Source organism: Pinus tabuliformis, chromosome 2_1 (assembly GCF_031772625.1).
Source record: "Pinus tabuliformis cultivar Carrire ecotype Pingquan chromosome 2_1, CPIR1, whole genome shotgun sequence".
Lineage (NCBI taxonomy): Eukaryota > Viridiplantae > Streptophyta > Pinopsida > Pinales > Pinaceae > Pinus > Pinus tabuliformis.
The window spans coordinates 983,740,636-983,761,422 of NC_142299.1; the positions used below are offsets into that span (position 1 = coordinate 983,740,636).

The 20,787-nt window shown below is 36.1% G+C and overlaps 1 protein-coding gene across 1 annotated transcript; it reads right to left on the reverse strand.

The window, feature by feature from the left end:
* Positions 1–3,499: 3,499 nt before the first annotated feature.
* LOC149203927 (glutamate--tRNA ligase, cytoplasmic-like) lies at positions 3,500–12,382 on the reverse strand. Its single transcript, XM_089403617.1, has 7 exons — positions 11,758–12,382; positions 7,620–7,757; positions 7,052–7,148; positions 6,375–6,528; positions 5,002–6,101; positions 4,392–4,859; positions 3,500–4,080 (listed from the first exon to the last, which is right to left on the reverse strand). Exons 2-7 carry the CDS (start codon positions 7,754–7,756, stop codon positions 3,844–3,846), a joined length of 2,193 nt encoding a protein of 730 aa, XP_089259743.1. The 5' UTR covers position 7,757; positions 11,758–12,382; the 3' UTR covers positions 3,500–3,843.
* Positions 12,383–20,787: the final 8,405 nt, after the last annotated feature.

Below are 20,787 nucleotides of genomic sequence, written 5' to 3' on the forward strand. Positions count from 1 at the left end.
TGGCATGTCAAGGTGGAGAGACTAGTTCGGAAGAAAAAGAAAAAGAAAAGAAATATATATATGTATGTATCGAAACTTTTAGATCCCATTCTCACAATTGTACATTGAAAATCAACTCGAAACTTTTAGATCCCATTCTCACAACTGTACATTGAAAATCAACTCTTCATAGTAACCACCACCCCCTTTGGGTTAGTATGGTAAGGGGGTGTTTTACACAAGTAACCCCTCAATGTCCTCCAAAGGACCAAATCATGGCTATGCAAAGTATGTTGTCCAAAACGGGGTTCAAGTGACTCAGCGTAGTCTTTGATCTGGAGACATGTACACAAGTCCAAGACAACATAAAAAGTGAGTCATGCCAAATGTAAATGCCATTAGGTATATCACATTAAACATCATCTTCAAACTTCATAATAACTCATAGAATTCATATTATTTAAGTATAGAAAGATCATCATTAACCCCTATTACATGTGCTAATACTCAAGACGAAAAATAAATATTTCCTAGGAAACCCTGTCAAAGAGTAAGTGTAGTGATAGATGGTACAGTTTGAGGAAGATAACTTCATGAATTGTATCGCATAGTGTAAAGTTGTGTAAGATATTCATCCACATAAGTGCCTTTTTTGAGGGAACACTTATGCATTTGATTACCATTTCTTCCACATTATGTTTTTACTGCCCTACTCCTTTGTCTTTTTTTTGTTATAAATTTTTTGGCTTAAGTGCCTTTTTTAGGGAAAACTTATGCATTTGATTACCATTTCTTCCACATTATGTTTTTACTGCCCTACCCCTTTTGTCTTTTTTTTGTTTTTTTTGTTATAATTTTTTTGGCTTAATTTCATTACATAGGGCATGGGTAATTTTATTGTCTTTTTTTATGTGTTTCATTCCATAAGACTTACAATAATGGCCTCATAGCAGAGGGCATAGCTCAAGCTTTTGATGTATTCACTTTTCTTTTCTTCCTTTTTTATTTTATGTCTCATCTTTTATATCCTTTACATTTACAATAATGGCCTCATAGCAGAGGGCATAACTCAAGCTTTACTCAAGCTTTTGATGTATTCACTTTTCTTTTCTTTCTTTTTTATTTTATGTCTCATCTTTTATATCCCTTATATTTTCCTTTTCCAGTCTGAACTTTATATCTTCCCCTTTCCCTTTTATATATTTAGTTGCATCAAGTGTATAGCTCTTCCTCATGGAACTATAAGGCATGAACCTTTCTATGATATATGAGAACCAATAATTTTTTGTCTCATCTTTTATATCCCTTACATTTTCCTTTTCCAGTCTGAACTTTATATCTTCCCCTTTCCCTTTTATATATTTAGTTGCATCAAGTGTATAGCTCTTCCTCATGGAACTATAAGGCATGAACCTTTCTATGATATATGAGAACCAATAATGAGTGGGACCATGGAAATTAGGCCACGTGGAAAGTGTTAAGAATGGATTGGTATATGAGTATAATATAACTTTTAATGCCTCCCCATTAGAACAACTCAACCCAAGAGTGAATACTTGTCTAAAAGATGATGATGACCATCAAGGTGAAACAATGCAGAAGGCACAAATTTAGAGCATCATGTTCCATCATCCAACTCACCCAATGTTCACTACTTTCATGTCGGATATATAAAACATTAACACTTGATATGAAACAACAAAAATATTGCCTTATGTATGTAGTGCACCATGACCATCCAGTGTGAGTGCATTACATGTTAAACAATAATGTGGGAAGCATCATCAACTAGCTATGGAGAACCATGGATGCCATTTGTGACTGTTACAGAACATAGCAGAAACATCCCCTCTAGTTACCCCTAGATGTGACTGGATAACAAGCATCATTGACCTCAGCACTAAACAAATCAAAGTGAATTTTCATACCCAACATGCCCCTTGCCCCTTGTTCTGTTGAAGAGAAAAAAGCTAATGACCTTGCTTCCAAATTAATGAGTTGGAAGTTCACTCCAAGATAACATTGATTTAATTCTATAATATTCCAATCATGATTGTGTACTTTCCATAAATTCCAAACTGCTAATTTGAAGCAGCCAAGTTTGTTTATAAAGTTCATTTTATTGAAATTCGGAACTAACTTAGAATAAGAAACAGCGGTATTTAGTATTTACAAAGACTTTTAAACTCAAATTTTGTTACATGCTATGCCTTTTACCTATAGTTCAGTTAAAGTATGCCTTTTATCTATAGTTCAGTTAAAGTATGTTGAGACCAAAATCTTGCCATAAAAAAAACATATCAGTTTTCTACTCAAATCCTTTTATTGTTATAACAAAAATCTTAGTTTTCTACTCAAATCCTTTTATTGTTATAACAAAAATCTTAGTTTTCTACTCAAATCCTTTTACTGTTATAACAAAAATCTTATTTTGTAGATGCTATGACAACTAAGAAGATATGTTCAACAATCTTGAATACAAGGCATGTTAGGTTATACTTAAATATTGAACCCCAGTCTCCCCCAAGCCTCAAATCATCACTAGACTCTGATCTGACATTCACATTAAAGTGTAAGAAACAATTTAATATTCAATCTTAATATGAAAAATCAATTTGATGCCAATCTTTACTCACTATGCAAAAGAATGAACTAGACACAAAAATGGTTGGGCGATTTTTAATTTAAAGAATATTTTATTTTTATATTAAAAGGATACATGTCAACTGCACTTTGAATACTGCACTTTGAATACAAATGAAATGATATATTGACCTTATATTGTCAACTCCACTTTGAATATAAATGAAATGATATATTGACCTTATATTGAGTTATAAAATGAACATCTATAATAATATTTATAATAAAATAAAAATAAATTTATAATAAAATAAAAATAAGTGTTTTAATATTTATTATGAATATAATCATTTAATTTATATAATTAGGCGGATAGGCTTTTTTTGAATTAGTTTAGTAGTCTAAAACTTCTTTTGAATTAGTTTAGTAGTCTAAACTTTTGAATTAGTTTAGTAGTCTAAAACTTCTTTTGAATTAGTTTAGTAGTCTAAACTTTTGAATTAGTTTAGTAGTCTACACTTTCATTTTCTGTTTGACATCTTGCTACATATATTTTGTTGTTTGACATCTTGCTACGGTATTTATGTTGCAGAGGACCATCTCCTTGTTACGCCAACGTTTATTTTAGTCCTTTCAATTTCGTATACTTTTTTCATCTGACATCTGTCCTATCGAATTCCATTTTGTACACAAATTGCTCAGCACAAACGATTTCTTTACAGCATGAACACTAAACTGCCTCTTCCACTCTGTCATGAAAATTTACCAAAAAAAACTTCCATGCTACTTCTGCTATGTATATTTAGTCAACAATATGAAATCTGTATGGTTAATACAGCACTTTGTCACTTTGTCAAATCAAGTGTAGGACAGATGCCTAATATCATGCATCATACAAATTGGAAGAAAATGGCACAAATAAGATTGCAAATTGCTGTAGAGTTCAACCAAAATGTCCAGATTCAGAATTCAATCTAAGTTACAAAATACAAGCTGTGCAACTCTCTAGGTCCCTTGGAGACAAAGAAATAGTGACACAACCTTAACCAAATTCATTTACACCCAATTGCCCAAAATAATAAATGCTATTCTTTCAATAAATTACAGTTAGTATGACAAAATCCAACTCTTAATGTGTTTGACACCAATTATGCCTTAGTCAAGAGAATGGCCCTTTCAAGACAGCCAGCTCTCTACCACTGTGAAGCAACTATAAAAATAGTGCTACTCAAATTGCATTTCAGACACCGTTAAACACAGTCAGTCAAGAGGAAGGCCTTTTCAAGACAGACTGCTTTCTACCTTCAAGACAGACTGCTTTCTACCGTCAGGTATTGCAATCAGAACTATAGGCTTTGATGGCCTCAAATAGGGCACGTCACATCGGAAATATCCTTTCCTTTCCAGCTGTAAAATCTCGCCTCTTTTTAGGTTACGCATATTTGCATCGCCTATAGCTAGACTTTCCCATCTTGTACATGGATTGAGAACTTCAAGAAAATTATCAGTTTCCTCGAGCTGCAAAATATAAGTCAAGCAATCTGAGAACAGTTGAAGTTCATAAAAATAAATTATTTTATATAAGAACAAAAATCACGTGTTTGCAGAAAAAATATAATAACACAAAGAAAACATTCAAATATCCAGAAAATTAAAAAAATTGCATACAGAAGAGAGTAAAAAGCCTAAAATTTTCCTCAAATTCATTTTAATACAGCAATTCTTGTGTAAAAGGCAGCTAAAAGCCACTGCTGCTACAACTTTACAGCTGTGGAAAATAAGCAAGAAGTAAAAAAATCTATTAAGTATAACAAATGGTAAAAAAGTACCTTCTTTTTAGTAATTAAATGATCAAGCTCAACAAGAGACAGATTCACCAGCTCAGATATATTTGGAAGCCAGGTAAGCTTTAACTTTGTTGTTTTGACGGAGCCTTCAAGATGCAGCACTCCACTAAGATGTATAATGGTGCCATTCTTGTCCTTTCCAACATGTTGTATGATGGCATTGCCCCAATCCATCAGTGTTACCTCTTCGCCTTCTGAGACAGCAGCTGCGTCAGCACCATCCAGCCAGATTTCTTTTGTGTAAGTAGTTGCTTTTTTCCCAGCTCCTTCATACTTTTTATGTCGGGGTGCAATTCTAACAAAAGGTTCTTCAGGCCCATTTGTTAAGCACAAAAGCACACGACCTTCTTGAAAAACAGCAGTGTGTCTTGGACATATAGGATCAATAATTTTCTTATTCATTGTCCAAAGCTTGTCCCACTCCATAAGGTTGAGATTTTTCGATGCTCCCTGAAGCAATGGCAGAAAACAAATTTATAAATGTTTAACCAATTCCAGGAGATAAGATAGAGTTAGTCAATCAGACACTGATAACAAGAAGAGGCAAACTAGAACAATCCTATAGCAAAGGAACTCTAATATATAGCCTTACTTGAGAGAGAATAAACTGCTTCAAGGCCTCCACAGTCAAGCCTCTTCGTATTATTCCTTGCACTGTTGGGAACCGAGGATCATCCCAACCCTCTACTTTACCGTTATCTACAAACCATTGTAATTTTCGCTTGCTCAAAAGTGTGTAAACAAAATTTAAACGACTAAAATCCCATACATGGACCTTGTGCAAACCCATATCCTGTAAGACTTGATAGTACTGTTCATTGCGATCATGGTATTCACTTGAACGAAGAGCATGTGTCACACCCTCAATACTATCAACATATGGGCATGCAAAGTCATACGTTGGATAAACTTTGTACTTGGACCCAACACGATGATGAGATGTAGGATTGCATCTATAATAAACAGGATCCCTAAGTGACTTATTTGCAGCCTGCATATCCATCTTCCCTCTAAGACAGCATTGCTTGCCCCTCTCAGTCCCAGCAACCATTTCTTTCCACAAAGCCATATTTTGCTCCACGCTATTATTCCTATTCACTGACTCAATTCCATCCATTCTCTCCTTCTGCATCTGCTCTCGGGGTGTGTCATCTACATAGGACTTTCCCTCAGATATTAGTTTCTCAGCCATCTCCATTAACTGCGGAAAATAATCTGAAGTATATGTGGGTCCTTCTCCTTTGATACCGAGTGTATCCAAATCATTTAGAATATTCTCAACAAATTCATTACTCTCTTTAGCAGGATTCGTGTCATCAAAGCGTATGATTAAGCGCCCTTTATACCTCTGAGCAAAGTATTGGTTTAAAAGAGCAGCCTTTGCATGCCCAATATGGAGATAACCACTTGGCTCAGGAGGGAAACGTGTACACACGTTTCCCATTTCAGCATCTGGCAGGTCAATGTCAAAGGAACCCTCTGCTTTTTCTATTTCGTTGTTTTCACCTTTGATCCCAGTACCATCATTCTCTTTCTTATTCACCAACCCCGGTTTGCCAATTCCTCGTCTGCCTACATATTTTTGAATTACTTCACTCAGTACTGGATATTCTGACAATATTGAATTGTACCACCGCACTAGATTCTGAAACTTCTTTGATTTACGGATACTCTCCCATCTTTGCCCAGTGCCTGAGAACAAGAGAAGCCAAAAGTTTCACGATACATCTATCGTTCTGCATTTGTCTCTGCCTTATAGTAAAACAAAAATATATGTATATATAGACAAGCCTATATGCAATTGATGAGCAATAAATTCACATAACTTGTAAGAGAGCAAGAGATACAAACTAGTCCTGCGTGTGCAATGCCCTATGTATATGACCAACATGTGCATCAACTGATGATGAACTCATAAAAATAGATGCCTACAAATATATAAATGACCAGTAATAAATAGTATACCTGCTAGACCAGACCAAACTGCTATATCAGCTACAGATAAACTATACCCAACCACAAAAGTCCGCAGTGACAGATAATTATCCACATAAGTACAAGATTTTTCAAATTCAGCTCCAGCCGAAAAGACATTGGCGTATTCCAACCATTCATCAATCTGGGATAATATCATACATTGATAAAATCAATTTCTAGCATTGCTTAAAAAATACATAGGAAGCACTCAGACATTCATAACATTGTTTTTAACATTGTTGCAAAAATATATAGAAAGAACTTAGCCAAATGAATATGCATATATATATAGCCCCAAGGGGTAAACTTGAGCTGTTAATTATATTTCTGTACATCTCAAATCCAGAAAATTAACTTCAGTAACCACTGTGGAATGTAATTAGCTAATCCCTAGATAAAAGGACAATGTATAAATAAGGAATAGTGAAAAGTGAATTATGAACAATCAAATCTTTCTAAAGGGAGTAATAATTTTATTGGCTTAGGTTGCAACCAAGAAGGACTAGAAGTACAGTTTTCAATGTGCAAGGATGTACAACTAGACAAGGAAACGCTAAACAAGAGGAACTAGTCAAAACGTCAAGCAGTAGTCACAAGAAATGGAGTCTGAGAAAACTAATAGGATAAAAAAATTCATTAGATAGAGAAATGGCAAAGAGAATCACCTGGGCTGTCGCAAATGCATCACGGTTGTAAAATTCAGGAACACTTGCAATGCGGCCAAGGTATCTTAATAATATTCCGGTTCCATGAAATTCTTCTCTGTAACAAGCACACAAGTAATCTTATGAACTCAAGTAATTCCATGTGCAACAGTAAAACCCCTCATCGCAATACTGAGCATCTCAGGCTCATTCACTTCTGTAATCCAGTCCCTTTAGAGCCCTTGGCTCATAAAAGATAAAATGGTCATAAAGTTCAATCAAATATGAGAAGATCTGAAAGAACTGTATATTTAACTAGTAAGAAACATATCCCTGCTTCAGAACCTTTTTAATTTTCAAAAACACTTCAGTGAAGTCTTATACTGTCCATGAATACTTATGCTAAAATGCAGCCTCCAGCTTAAATATAAAACAAGTATGGTAACCAAGGAATCATAGTTCAGAATAGATGTTAATAACACGGTAACAGAAATGTAAAAGAATCATGCATATATGCAAACACAGCAAAAGATACAAAAGTATAATTCTCAAAACAGAAGAAAACATAATATAAACTATAGGAGCATACCCAGAAGGAAAGGAGAATGTTGGTGGTGACCCCGAAGGAAGCTTGGGATCAGCATTTATCAATATACCCGCAACTGCTGCTGTAGCAAAGACGGAAACGGGTGGAGCTTCTTCTGCATATGCCAAAGCCACTTCCATTCTGTATGCACCAGATCATATACTCATTGTCATTCCCACAAGAGTTAAAGAAATGAAATAAGATGTCAATATTGCAAAGCAAAAGACCAAAAGAGCAAGGAATATGAAGTGTTTCAAAATTCATAGGCAACAAAAAATCTCGGCACCAGATATGAAGCTCAAATCTCCCTCTTTGTTCTGCAGGAAGGATATATTTTCAATAAGTTTTGCAACAGAAAAATACTTCATTAAAATGTAAGTTCCAGTGCATGGATTTGGTCAAGCATTATATTTCTTATATGGCATCATGTCATTCATCAAATATCCTTCCATTATTATATAAGTGGCTAATGCAAATAGGCAAATGGGGTTATCTCAGGTGGTTAGGTAGAATGGTTGTTATCTCCCCTACCCAGGAGCAAGTGACATGATGATGAGAAATATTGTTGTAATGGCTATGTGCCTATGAATATTGTTGTATTGACCCTCACTCTTGCCCTCAGACTGAGAGAGAGGATGATTTCCCTTGAAAAAAAGGTAGCTAATGCAAATTACATAAGACCCCCACAGCAGAGTGCAACCTTGCACAAGCAATGAGCAGCAAAAATCTATCCCAGAGCAATTCTGAGTGTGACATGTGCAGACAGGTAGGGCAGGCTGATGCATCAGCAATCTGTTGTAGATGTGTAGGTTAGATAACAGTTGACGCAATCAAAGTTGATAATAGGTTGGAGTGCATCATGCCGGAGTGGTCAGGAGCAGTTGTCCTCAACGCAACAGAGAAAACAAATTGAAAATTGACCTGTAGTATGTTCTCTACAGTGGTATTAGATTTGTTTGAAGCATGATAAGCACAGTGCAAAGATCTAGTTCTCATTGGTGGTTGTGATCAGCGGGTAGCAGAGCATTGTTGCTCTTGAGACAAATACCACTCTTGAGTAATCATCCCCCATAACATTATTATAGGGCACCCTAAGTTCGTTATGGCAGTTTAACCATCTAAACCCTAACCTTAATACTACATTGGTCACTTATCATTAACATTTATAGTGACCATATTACATAAACATCTATTCTCGTGTTATACTTTAACACTCACCAAATTCAGTAATATAGTCGTACTCGATGAAACTGCCATTGATGACCTTCACTATGCTATTTGAAGCACTTGCATTACCAAAAGTTGTTTCTTAAAACCCTAAATATTTTTTGTACTCCATCACCATCGTTGATTTAGAAGTAAATATTAAAGTACAATCATTCAAAATTGTTCAATAAGACCGTTTCTAAATAGGGAAAAGAAACAACCATGCACTTATGGAAGATAGAAGATTCAAAGGTTCATAAGAAGTCAACAAAAATAACAACACAACTAGAGTCGCATATTTTTATTAATCCTTTCAATATTAACAAAATTTCTTCAACAAGACATCCTCCAAAACCTTAAAAACTAAAAACAAAAGGTCAAAAAGCCAAGTACTACATCAAATGAAAATCAACGAAGGTATTAAGGACTCATTAAAGCTACCAAGTGGCAAACAAGCAAGTATAGAGTCCAAATATTCAACTAAGTATAGAGTCCAAATATTCAACTTGAAGAAAACTCAATCTTTGTTCAACCCGGGTCAATTTGGCCAATATATTAACTTCGTAATTTACAGTTGGGATTTTCCTACAAGATATATCCTAGCCATATCAGTGTAAGATACATATCCTTGACATATTAATGCAATATACATATCCTAGTCATATCTGAGATGTATCCTAGGCTTATTGGAATAATGAGAACACATAAATATATGCATAGGCATGTTGCAACATGCAAAATATTATATTATGTGACTAAACTATAAAACGTGAAGGTTAAAACTTAGGTGGTTAAACCACCATACCCTCCTAGGGATGCTATAAATATGAGAGATGTCAAACGCATACATTGAGTGCGAGAGATTTGAGGCATCAACACTAATGCAGCAACATTAATATAATACAATCTTTGTATTCTCTCCACTTCAGTTGCTTATTGAATGTGAATGCAAAACCTTAAAATAACAAATGACCGCATCGTATTACCCTAGGGTTCCAATAGCTAACCATGGATATCTTTATGGCACTTCAATTATAACTTATCGCAGTCTAATCTATGTTCTTGATAAAATGTATATGGCATTGTTACTAGTATTACTAGTATCATAATTAAAAAAAATTATGTGGTTCATAGACCCCGGAGATTGGTGACCACTACGTCCACAAAATATTTGTACCAAGCAAATCCACCTGAAAGGATCACTTCCTGTCAACTGAACCACGAAGCCTGACCCCGAGAGTGTCGAGAGAATTGAACCCATGACCTCTCAATAGCAAAGATGCCTTAACGATGGGGACTTGACCAATTGAGCTAACCCTCGGGGCTACTAATATCATAATAATATTTTCAAGTGCTCTTGCTTTCAAATGATGGGCTGCAAAGCTATTACAGCAGAATCAAGGGGGGAATTTTTTGCTGTGGTGAAGTATAGAATCCAAAATATTTGAGCCATCACTGATGTGAATCATTTTGTTTTGGTTTGTTGTATGTATCAGTTTTGGGTTGAAGTGTATCATTTCTTTGTGGAAACAATGAGAAAAAAAGGTTCAGATGCATCTCAACTGCAGTGGCTGGAATTCCAGATAAAAACAACCTTCCTGAGTTTTTGGCTGATAAGGATAAACAAGCAGATTGTAAACTGGAAACAAGATATTACAGCATTGATCTTGAAGTGATGTGGAGCTAGGTGAACATTTTATAGATGCAATTAGTCAGGCTAAGAGAGCAACTGATAGTGAGAACAATTTTTCCTCACCTGAACAAAATGAAAATCCTCAAATTTGTTGAGAATGAGTCACATTTTTTTGGTGTTAGAAAAAGGTCTTCTGGCAGGTTTGAAGCAAGTCTTTATGACAGGAATAAGCAGAAGAAGGTGTATGTTGGATGTATAACAGTATGATTGAGGCTGCTCGTGCAAGAGACCAAAAAGGTAATAGATTTGGGTGCTGCTTCAGTTCTTAACTTTCCAGAACTCCAAGAGAAAGCCAATTTACAACGTGAAATTGACCTGCTCAACTCTACCTCACTCAAAAACCTATTTAAGGTACAATCTGCAATGCAACAACTCTCTGTTAAAGCAGAGAAACATGCTAATGTTGCCCCACAAAAACAGATAAAGAGGAAGCCAAGAAATTTCCAGGAGTTGCCTACAGCAAAAGGAAGTAAAGTAACAGACCATTCTGCTGGAAACAATGGTAAGGCTAATGGCTTGTATGATGCAAAGTTCACAAATTTTGAGAAGCCAGGTTATGCTGTATTACAGACCAGGCAACTTTTTGACATATCCTTCCAATGTCAACGTCACAAGTGCGCCCAGGTACCAAAAAGACTAAGATTTGAATTTTCCGGTCCCGGAAAAACCAGTGAGCAGGGAAGATCAAAATGTCGGCCCTCAGAGGCTAAAACTCTAAAGATTTATGAAAACGATCTTGATGATCTAAGACCCCCTAGAGATATCAAGAAAAACATGGTAAACTTATGCAGCAACAATAACATCCCTTGCATTTACACCAGCAATATCCAAATCTAAAACTGAAATCAACACATGGTCTGGATATTACACAGATATCTGATATTTTGAAGGGAAACTTACAGAAGAAATTCAGAAACGATGCTTGCTTGACAAGTATAGCTTTTATATCCTCCAGAGAACAATAAAAACATATCAGAGACATCTACAATCCCTTTACTTCCCCTCAAATACGAAATTTAAAGGCAAGGTATAAAACAAATAGGGTCGGGTCTCCTATCTACTCCACAGTGATACTGATTAAAACAAATCAGTGACATATACTGATCTCTAAAACTCCATGTCAAATGGGAAGAAGTGAAACATTCAAGATAGGAACCATGACAGATTAATCCAAAATATACTAAGCTTTCCGAACCTTTCTCAGGATTTTACTGTAACAAATATGACTGTAAAGCAACTTACCTCTTTACCACGAAGTCGCCGCGGCCGAGCCTCCCCAAGAACCCACGACTCCTTTCAATTAGTCGTGAACCTTCGCAAAAGTTCAGAAACTCAAAACCCTTATACAGTCCTACCAGGATCAGAATCAAGTGAAAATAGGTTTTAGGATCCCCGGACTGTAGTCAATTTAGAAATCTGGGAGATGATAATAGAATGTAAAGAAACAGATGAAAGTAGAGAGCTCCCGGCAGATAAATATGGCAGCATATTCAGAGAACCTAAGATGAGCCTAGAAACGGAAGCCCACAGCATATGCTATGGGGACTTCAGGGGAAAGCTCATGAAAAAACTAAGGCGAAAAGAACCATCCCGGGAGAGAAAACCGCTATAAACTCAGGGCCGAAGTGGAGATAGGTGTAGTGTTATGAAATGGACACGTTTCATACGAAAGACTCAGGCAATTGCATGTAAGGAGCAGGTATAACATTTCTGATCCCTCAAACCATATTCGAAACAGGAGATACGCGTTTGAACAAAAACTATTCCCGCCTGGTCCCCAGTGAAAACACACCAGCTCTCGCATTCAATGGTCCTGTAGGCCCATCAACAGATCTCATTTGCGATAACGCAGGCAATCGGCACGGAAACTGATGTTATCTAAATTAAAAATAATAAGCAATAGAATTTTAAAAATACATATAAGAGCACAAAAATGGCAATATTCGGGAGAATATAAAGTCTTCCGCTGTCCCTCCGAGGTTACTCTATCAATGAATCACTCGGTTTTTTTGTCTTGAATCACTCAGTTTTTTTGTCTGTTGTCGTTCACTCTCCACAGTGCCATGGAAGAAAATAAAAAACTCTGCGGAACTATCTACTCTACGTCTACATGAGACCCATGAAACCCAAATGTGATTCCCGCAGACACCACGAATGTCTACAAAGTAAAAGCGGCATGGCAAAAAACTTAGAAATCCGGGAAAGTGAAGAGGGCCTTTAAGAAATTTTAGCATTAATAAATGTGTTGACTTGACTTGTTTAATTAGGATCACCAATCAATCACACCTGCTATCTTATACCAGTAAACTCATTATATTCGGGATTTTTTTATCAAAAGTATTGTTACATCCCTTTAATCATAATTGTTTGAAGTAGTTATGTTCTAGTTCTGACTTCTTGAATTCAAACATGCTCAGGAAGTTCGTTCTACTGCTTTCACCTCTCACCGTTTAAGTTTTGAGTCTGTAGATATTCAAGGCATAGTCTACTGGTTATAGAGAATAACTCTGGACTTCAAGATTCGTTTGTATGAAAAGCCTGCTTCCTAACAAATTCTGTTAAAAGAAAACTTAGATGCCTTGGCACTAATCTCCTCATCCAGGATTTATCTCCACAAGCCACATCACAAAGCATCAATGAAAAACATTAATAAAATAGATGTTTATATTCTCTACACTTCTATGTACTGTCCCCAATTAAATTAATTTTGCTAAAATGAATTTTTATTTTTGCAATTGGGGGTTGGGAAATATTTTGGCATGTAAACTTAGGAAAAGTAGGTGGGAGTCCCCACTTAATTTTTGGAGAGATGAAGGTCACCAACATTAGAGAAAAATGAAAGATTAAAATGGTAGTGGGATGTGGGGCCACTCAAAAAAGGGGAATTCAAACCCCTTAGGAAAATTGAATTGCTAAGGGAAGGAGGTTGAAATATTGGATGGAGGGAACCACATGAGGAGGCAAGAAAAAATTATAAATAGCAGGAGCATAGAAGCTATTGGGGTCTTTTGTTCACTCATCTATTTCCTTTGTTGCTCAAGTTGTTTAGCTGGGTCACTAGTGCTGCTTAGCACAGAGTTCTCCAAGGGGAGAATTCACCCTTCTTTCGGTGGACTTCGAGTGCCACCCTAGGAAGGAAAGCTATTGCTACTTTGGTGAGAGGGTTGTGGAGTATTGCAGCACATTTCAAGAGATTCCTTCAACCAATTCGTACTCCAGGGAGGACGCAGTAGGGAATCGTACCACTCATTTCAGCTAGCTTCCGAGGGTATTTTGCCCGGAGAAAATCAACCGAGTTGCTTAAGGGAGAGCTCAACCTTTGTGGAAAGTTAGTGACTGCTATTGAAGGGAATGAAATTATCTTCCTAGGGCCTGCGCAAGGGGTCATTGGACAGTGTTTTTGTAGAGTTGGGTTCAATAACAGTTATCTTGTGTAGGGATTTTGATGTAACACCTCTCCCCTACATCTGGGAAAATTTCTAGACCATTCCTACTGTAGATTGAGGATAAATAAGTAAAGTTTGCAGCAGATAGAGCCATAGAACCACTGGGGACGCAATCTCTACTAAGGAGTGCGTAGCACCAATTTTGGGTAATTCCGAGAGGTCAGAATTAGCTCAAAACATTTTTGGGTTTGGACAGTCAAGGGTCAAGAAGTTGACTCCTAATTTTGCAGAAATTTTGGGGAAGTTTTGGTGCTCCAAACAGCAGAATTATCTGGCAACCAATGGGGAGAAGAGAGCTGAAATTTTGGGTCCCAGATGGTCAGTAGAATTTGCCAAAACCCCTTCTGCATTTTTGGAGATTACATTGTATTCCCTAATCCATTACATGTTCTAGTAACCTAATATATGTTCTTGATAACGTATTTGGCATTGTTATTATTCTTGATAACGTATTTGGCATTGTTATTAGTAATTATTAATATTAATTGTATTTTTGAATAATCTTGCTTTCAAATGATGGGCTGCAAGCCAATGTAGCAGAATAAAGGGAAAAAAAGTTTTGCTGCAGTGAAGTATGGAGTCCAAATTATTTGAGATGTTATTAACATGGATGAATGTTTGAAGAAGCTTGAAAAGGCTCGAAAGCAAATTGAGATGCCCATTTTCACCTATAAAAGAGAATAAAAGGGAAGGTGTACCCTTCTAAGGTATGCACTTCCAAAAGCAAAGATGAAAGATCAACAGCAGTTGAAATTTAGAAAGATGCAACAAGAATTGAAGGATGTTGTATAGTAGTGGCCAAGAATTTCAATGAATGGAAGGATGACAAGATTGAGAATAAATATTGTCGAAAGGAGAAGTATCCAAATCCAAATATGATGATAAAGGTTGTAAATATACCATCAGGTGAAAGGAGAAGTATCCAAATCCAAATATGATGGTAAGGGTTGTAAATATACCATCAAGTGGAGGATAAAGACCAAAGAAAACATTCAGGCGTCTGTTATAAAAGATGAGAAAAAGGTTAGATTGGTGGAGTTTGTTCTCCTTGCGATCAGTGGAAAGCTACTGAAGTTGATGAAGGATACAAAACCCTAACTGCCGCTGAGATGAAATGAAAATTTTCTTGTCAAAAGAAAATGCTCCAAAAACCAACACGGTGGAAACTTCCAATCAAGATTTTAGCGTGATGGGGATCACCTCCACCCATGAATTCTGTCGCAAGTTGGATTTCTGGCAACGAGGTAGATTAAATTGTACAAAGATTGAAGCCTGGTTTCCGACCTAGTATATCTGTTCTATCTGTTTCAAGCGAATCCACTATGAAGAAAGCAACCACTACTACTTTCATATAAAAGCAGCATCTCAAACAGGAGATATGGGAATGCATTTACTCCTAAAATGACCACATGTGTCGTCACCTTGCAAACCCATAAGGTCTTTCACATACATTTGGAAACATCATAAAGTGCCATAATGCTTAAACCTAAACTCGTTCCACGGAGTATGAATGTCCTACTTATAGGTCAGTAAGTCTTAACTTTCAACCACTAAAACCTACTATAGAAGAGAATGGTCGATAACTGCTATGGCTTAAACTATCAGAACTATGAAGGAGGAGGAGCTCGGACTACATTATACCAATGAGTGAGATATTATGTCAATTCAAAAATGAATTACCCAGCATAGAGCAGAATAGGGAAAACAGAACCGTCAGAAGGGTAAGAAGTTCGAACCCTGTACCCTAAAGTAGGAGGGTATTCACAGAAAGAGGTCTAAGAAGCATTGCTAAAAGGCCAAACCAAACCTAACCAGATAAACAACATCCTGAAAACAATTGAAAAATCAAATCTTGATAAACGCAGACACTCCGACCATTATTTCCTGATAGATAATCCAAATGGCGTACCTTGTAAACTAGAGTTTGTTGCCTCCCGCTTCCCTTGGCCTTAAGAGATCAATAGAGTAGAGGCCAGGACCCTTTTAAATTCTAAAACAAAAAAATATTGGAGAGAATCGGGTTCATGAATTATAAATTGTTAATGTTCGAATTAGGTTGGAAGAGAATCGGGTTCATGAATTATAAATTGTTAATGTTCCGTTCGGTCTCTTTTTCACTTTCCTTGTTCAAATGGACAAATCAGAAGAAATGCGAATTTCTATCAAACATAGTACAAGTTGAATATAGTAAATGAGAAGTTAAATAAAATATGAAAAAAAAAAAATTATTATTCTCAGAAATAATTATTTATTAAAATATCTAGAGTTGGTTACATCAACGTCAAAATACTCCATGAAAAATTATAATTAACTTTTTTGAGTCAACACTAACACGTGAAGAAGTCGATATGAGATTTTCTTTTAATTTTATATTAAATGTTTTTAAATTTAAATTTTATATTTTAAAAACAATATGTTATAAATTTATTAGTCTTTCTTAAATATAAAAATATGCATTGTAAATAAGTTTAATAGCTGAAATATAAAAGTTCGAAAAAAAAAAAGTTTTAGATTAAATATAAAAATTATAAAATTAAAAGTGGTTAGTGTAATTAGTTTAGAAGGGTATTTGGGTTGGAGTAGGTTTAAAATTGTTTTGTTCGGTTAAGAGCTCGATTTTTTTTTGGACTTAAGAAAATAGGTTAACTGTCTAAGATCTAGAAGCATTTGGTGTGAGTGAAATTCTCTCTCTTACGAACCACTTATGGGTAATTTTAGGTGGTGTGGGTTTTCTTTGAATAACAGTGTGGAGTATGCCTAAAATTATTTTGCTTAGCTAAGAGCGGCTCAAAACCTAAGTATTTGGTGGGAGTGAAAGCATGCCCCCTTATGAACCACTAGCGAGTAATTGCATGTGTTGTGGGTTTTCCTTGAATAATGATGAGTCACCGTGCACTCGCAAATAAGAGTGTCCCTCCTACTGGTTTTTATTATTCTTATTATTATCCAAAGTATTTGGTGGGAGTGAAAGCATGCCCCCTTATGAACCACTACGAGTCAGCAACAGTTGTCCCTACTATTATTCTTATTATTATCTAATTTTGAAATCACAACCAAACTAGACATCAAATATAGTTATGACAATTAAGTTTTGATGTATTTTCCTACTATTTAAAAAATATAATTTGAAAAGATAAACAATCCAAATTAAAAATTTCAATTAAAAAACCATTAAAATTTAACTATATTAATAAATAATGTAACCTACACCATTTTTAAGTAATTTCTTAAACTATAAACTATAAATTACTTTTCCAAATTATCTAAATTATAAACACACTAATAATATGAGGAAAAAATTATAAAAGTAATTTCTTAAACTATAAACTATAAATTACTTTTCCAAATTATCTAAATTATAAACACACTAACAATATGAGGAAAAATTTATAAAATTAAAAGAAAAGTATTAAAAATTATAATATGGGAAAAAATTATAAAATTAAAAGAGAAATAATAAAAGTATTAAAAATTTTAATAAATAATTTTCTTGATAAAATCATGAAAATAAAAATATAATTGGTCACTCCAAAATCAAAACATCACATGGCAAGTGAAAACATTTTTTTCATTAATAAATAAAGTTTAATAACTCTTTTTTCCACAATTTCATATTAAAAAAAAATTATTTTTTAATTAAAAGTAAAGGTATTTTGGAATTTGATTTTATTTTTTTAATTAAAAATAAATTTATTTTGGAATTGAGGTTTTTTTAAATAATTTTATAAAAAATTATAGTGGAAGTCAAAGTATTATGACTTGCAAATGAAAATTATATATTGTGTTTCACTGGGATTAATAAAGTGATTTCATTAATTTATGAGATATTGGATAGACAATGATAAGGTGATTTGTTAAGGTACTCCTTTATGTGAAGTTATTGGTTCAATTCCTCACCGTGATCGAGGTGATATATTGGACATGATGAAGATGTAGTTCCACCAAGTTCACAAAAAAAAAGGTGATTTCATTAGCTATTTACATCATCTCTACAATTAAAAAATAAAATGAATTCCTTATGTGGGTGACTATGGCATATGTGCAAGGCATATTTATATATTGGACATGATGAAGATGTAGTTCCATAAAGCTCACAAAAAAAGTTGATTTCATTAGCTATTTACATCGCATCTCTACAATTAAAAAATAAAATGAATTCCTTATGTCAGTAACTATGGCATATGTGTAAGGCATATTTAAGAGTTGGAACGCTTGGGGAAAGTGGAGATGTGTACCACCTCCCACTTGGTGATGGAAATTAAAGGATGATCTAGCGTGTGATGGAATGTGGATGAAGACGGTAATCACAAGGCAGTGGGCTAAGTCGTTGTGGATCATCAATCATCGCACCATTATAATGAGGCGGTAATGTTTGTCTAAAGTGCTCTTATGGCAAAGTGAAGGATGAATATTGATCCGAATTGGATCCATGGAAATTATCAAAGTTCTATGACTGTATAAAATCAGGACAGACTTCAAAAATTTGTGAATAAAGAGCTATCAGAAAGACCTCTAAACATTGGCAGTTTGTAGCCAGCAAGGAACGACGAGGACCTCGGTCAAAGCGCGCTGACCGAGGCCCATGGAGACCGCGCAGGAGGCAAACTGGCAGATAGGAAGCTCAGATTAGAAAACGGAGGTCGTTTCTAATGCGCGATTAGCGCAATCGCGCATCGTTGGGCAAAACCCCTCGAGAAGGAAAGGCCCCGAGCGCTCGGTCGCATGGGAAGCCGGGAAACCGTAGGGAAAGCGCTAAGGCAAAAGGCGGGTCCCGCACTCCAAAAACCAGCGGAATATCGGAGGCACTTTAGGGCAGTAAGCGAATTTGGCAGAGAACGAGCAATTCCATACATTGCACAACACGTGTCCGTCGGATGAGAGAGAAAACCACCTCTCATCGTGGGCTGACGGTCGAGCAAGTCAACCGCGCAAAAAGAGCGAACACCATAGGATTTGGGGGCTCCAGATTTGATGGCAGAGATTGCGCCCGATGGGAAACTGGATTTGACGGGGGAATTAAGCCACGACATATAAAAGTCTGAAGTCCGATTTGACCGCTGAGTTGGTGGATGAATCATTTCACAAAGTAACCGAAATACCAAACCGTTGAGGAAGAGCTGGCGCAGTTTGTGAGAAGACAAGTGGCCACTTCCCTGTGAGACTTTGGCGATAACGTAGAGGTAGGGAACTCCAAGCGAACAACAGCAGGCGATCCAAAGGGGCGGAAGAGGAAGCGAACAATCAAGGACAAATTGGCTTTAAGCCATGAATAGACAGAGAACATAACAAGGAAGAACCATAAAAGGGAACAATGAAAAAGGACGAAAGAGACAGTGAAGCAAGAGGCGGAAAAACAGAGAGTCGAGCTAACCTGCAGCGTAAGGCAGCATCGAGCAGACAGAAGGCTTGAGAGGTTCAAGCAATCCCTGTGAGGATCTGTTGGATTGAGTACCACATTGGGCTCCTCCCATTAAAGACCAGAGAAGTCGAGACTTGGTAAGGAAAGAGTCTGTGCACTCTAATGGCTTGGGGAATCCAAGAACCCCCTACTAAGCATCCTCTGTTTCAGGAGACTCAAGTTGAGCTCCTCATTGTAAATCTCTGCCATAAAGACACAATAAAAGAAGGCCACCATTGAAAGCTGGACCGGAGACGTAGCCCTGGAGAATAGGGTGAACTCCTTGTTAATGTGTTGTGTTCTTGTATTTGCTTACTGTGTTCTCTTACTGTTTTCCATTTTCCAATTTCTATGTATTTTTCAATCGATTCGTTGCCTAAGATAACATAGACACACACCAGCACATGAGTTTGTAATACCTTCATTCATCAACTAATTAACTGAGATCACTCACGAGTGATTTTCAGATCAAATACCAAAGCATATAGAACTCTCTGGAAAATCATAGTGAGGAGGCCTCATGGTTCTAGTTGATTGACACATTATGTATTTACTTCAAGAGGCCTATGGGAATTGGGTATACTTCGAGTTCTTAGCTTTGCTTCATTTTAAAGATATGGTGGCTTTGCTTAACCAGTGATTTACTAAGAGTTAGAAGTGGGGCAGTCCCCTGTTGTGTGAGGTTAAAGTTCTAGCTAGACTTATGGTTGGTGCTCAATTCACATAGAAGGGAAGTGTAGCCTGTAGTTTGGAGGTTAATTCAATTGTGGTCTTTAGCAGCATTGACTTGACTTTGAGTTGAATAGTTATTGAGCACTCTCCTATTAGCTCTAAGTCTTAGGTCGGCTCTAGTTCTAATTTAAATAAACAAGCGAAGCTTGTTATAGATGTTCCCTTTCTTGGTTGTCGTCTTATCTTTGTCTTATGGGTGGTGTGTGTCATATCCAAGGCTTTTCCCTTTTGTGTATTCATATTTCCTTTTCACTCTTAGTTTAATTCTCTTCATGGTAGTTATTCTATGTTGTATTTTTTGTATTTGGATTGGCTAGAAGTAGGTTTGAATTTATCTTGAGGGAGGGAGGGGTTGTTCTCTGCTTATCGATTCTATTTTACTAGCTCTGAGTGTCCTTGTTCTTTTTGTAATCACTCTTCTCTTAACATCATGCTTGACTCTTTCATGTCTCTTGATTAGTCGTCAAGATGTCCCTTCAGTTATAGGTTCATGTTAGGGTTTAATCTCAAAGACCATTGTTTTCTTTTAGATTATTGTGGCCCACATTACCTTGGAGGTCTCAAGGGAAGAAGAGATCACCTCCTCCCCTCCAAATCGCAAGCAAAACACTTCATAGAATGCTTAGTGTAAGATCCCTCCACACCATATATATAGGTCTTATTTTTTTATTTTTAGATATAAATAATGCAACTAAG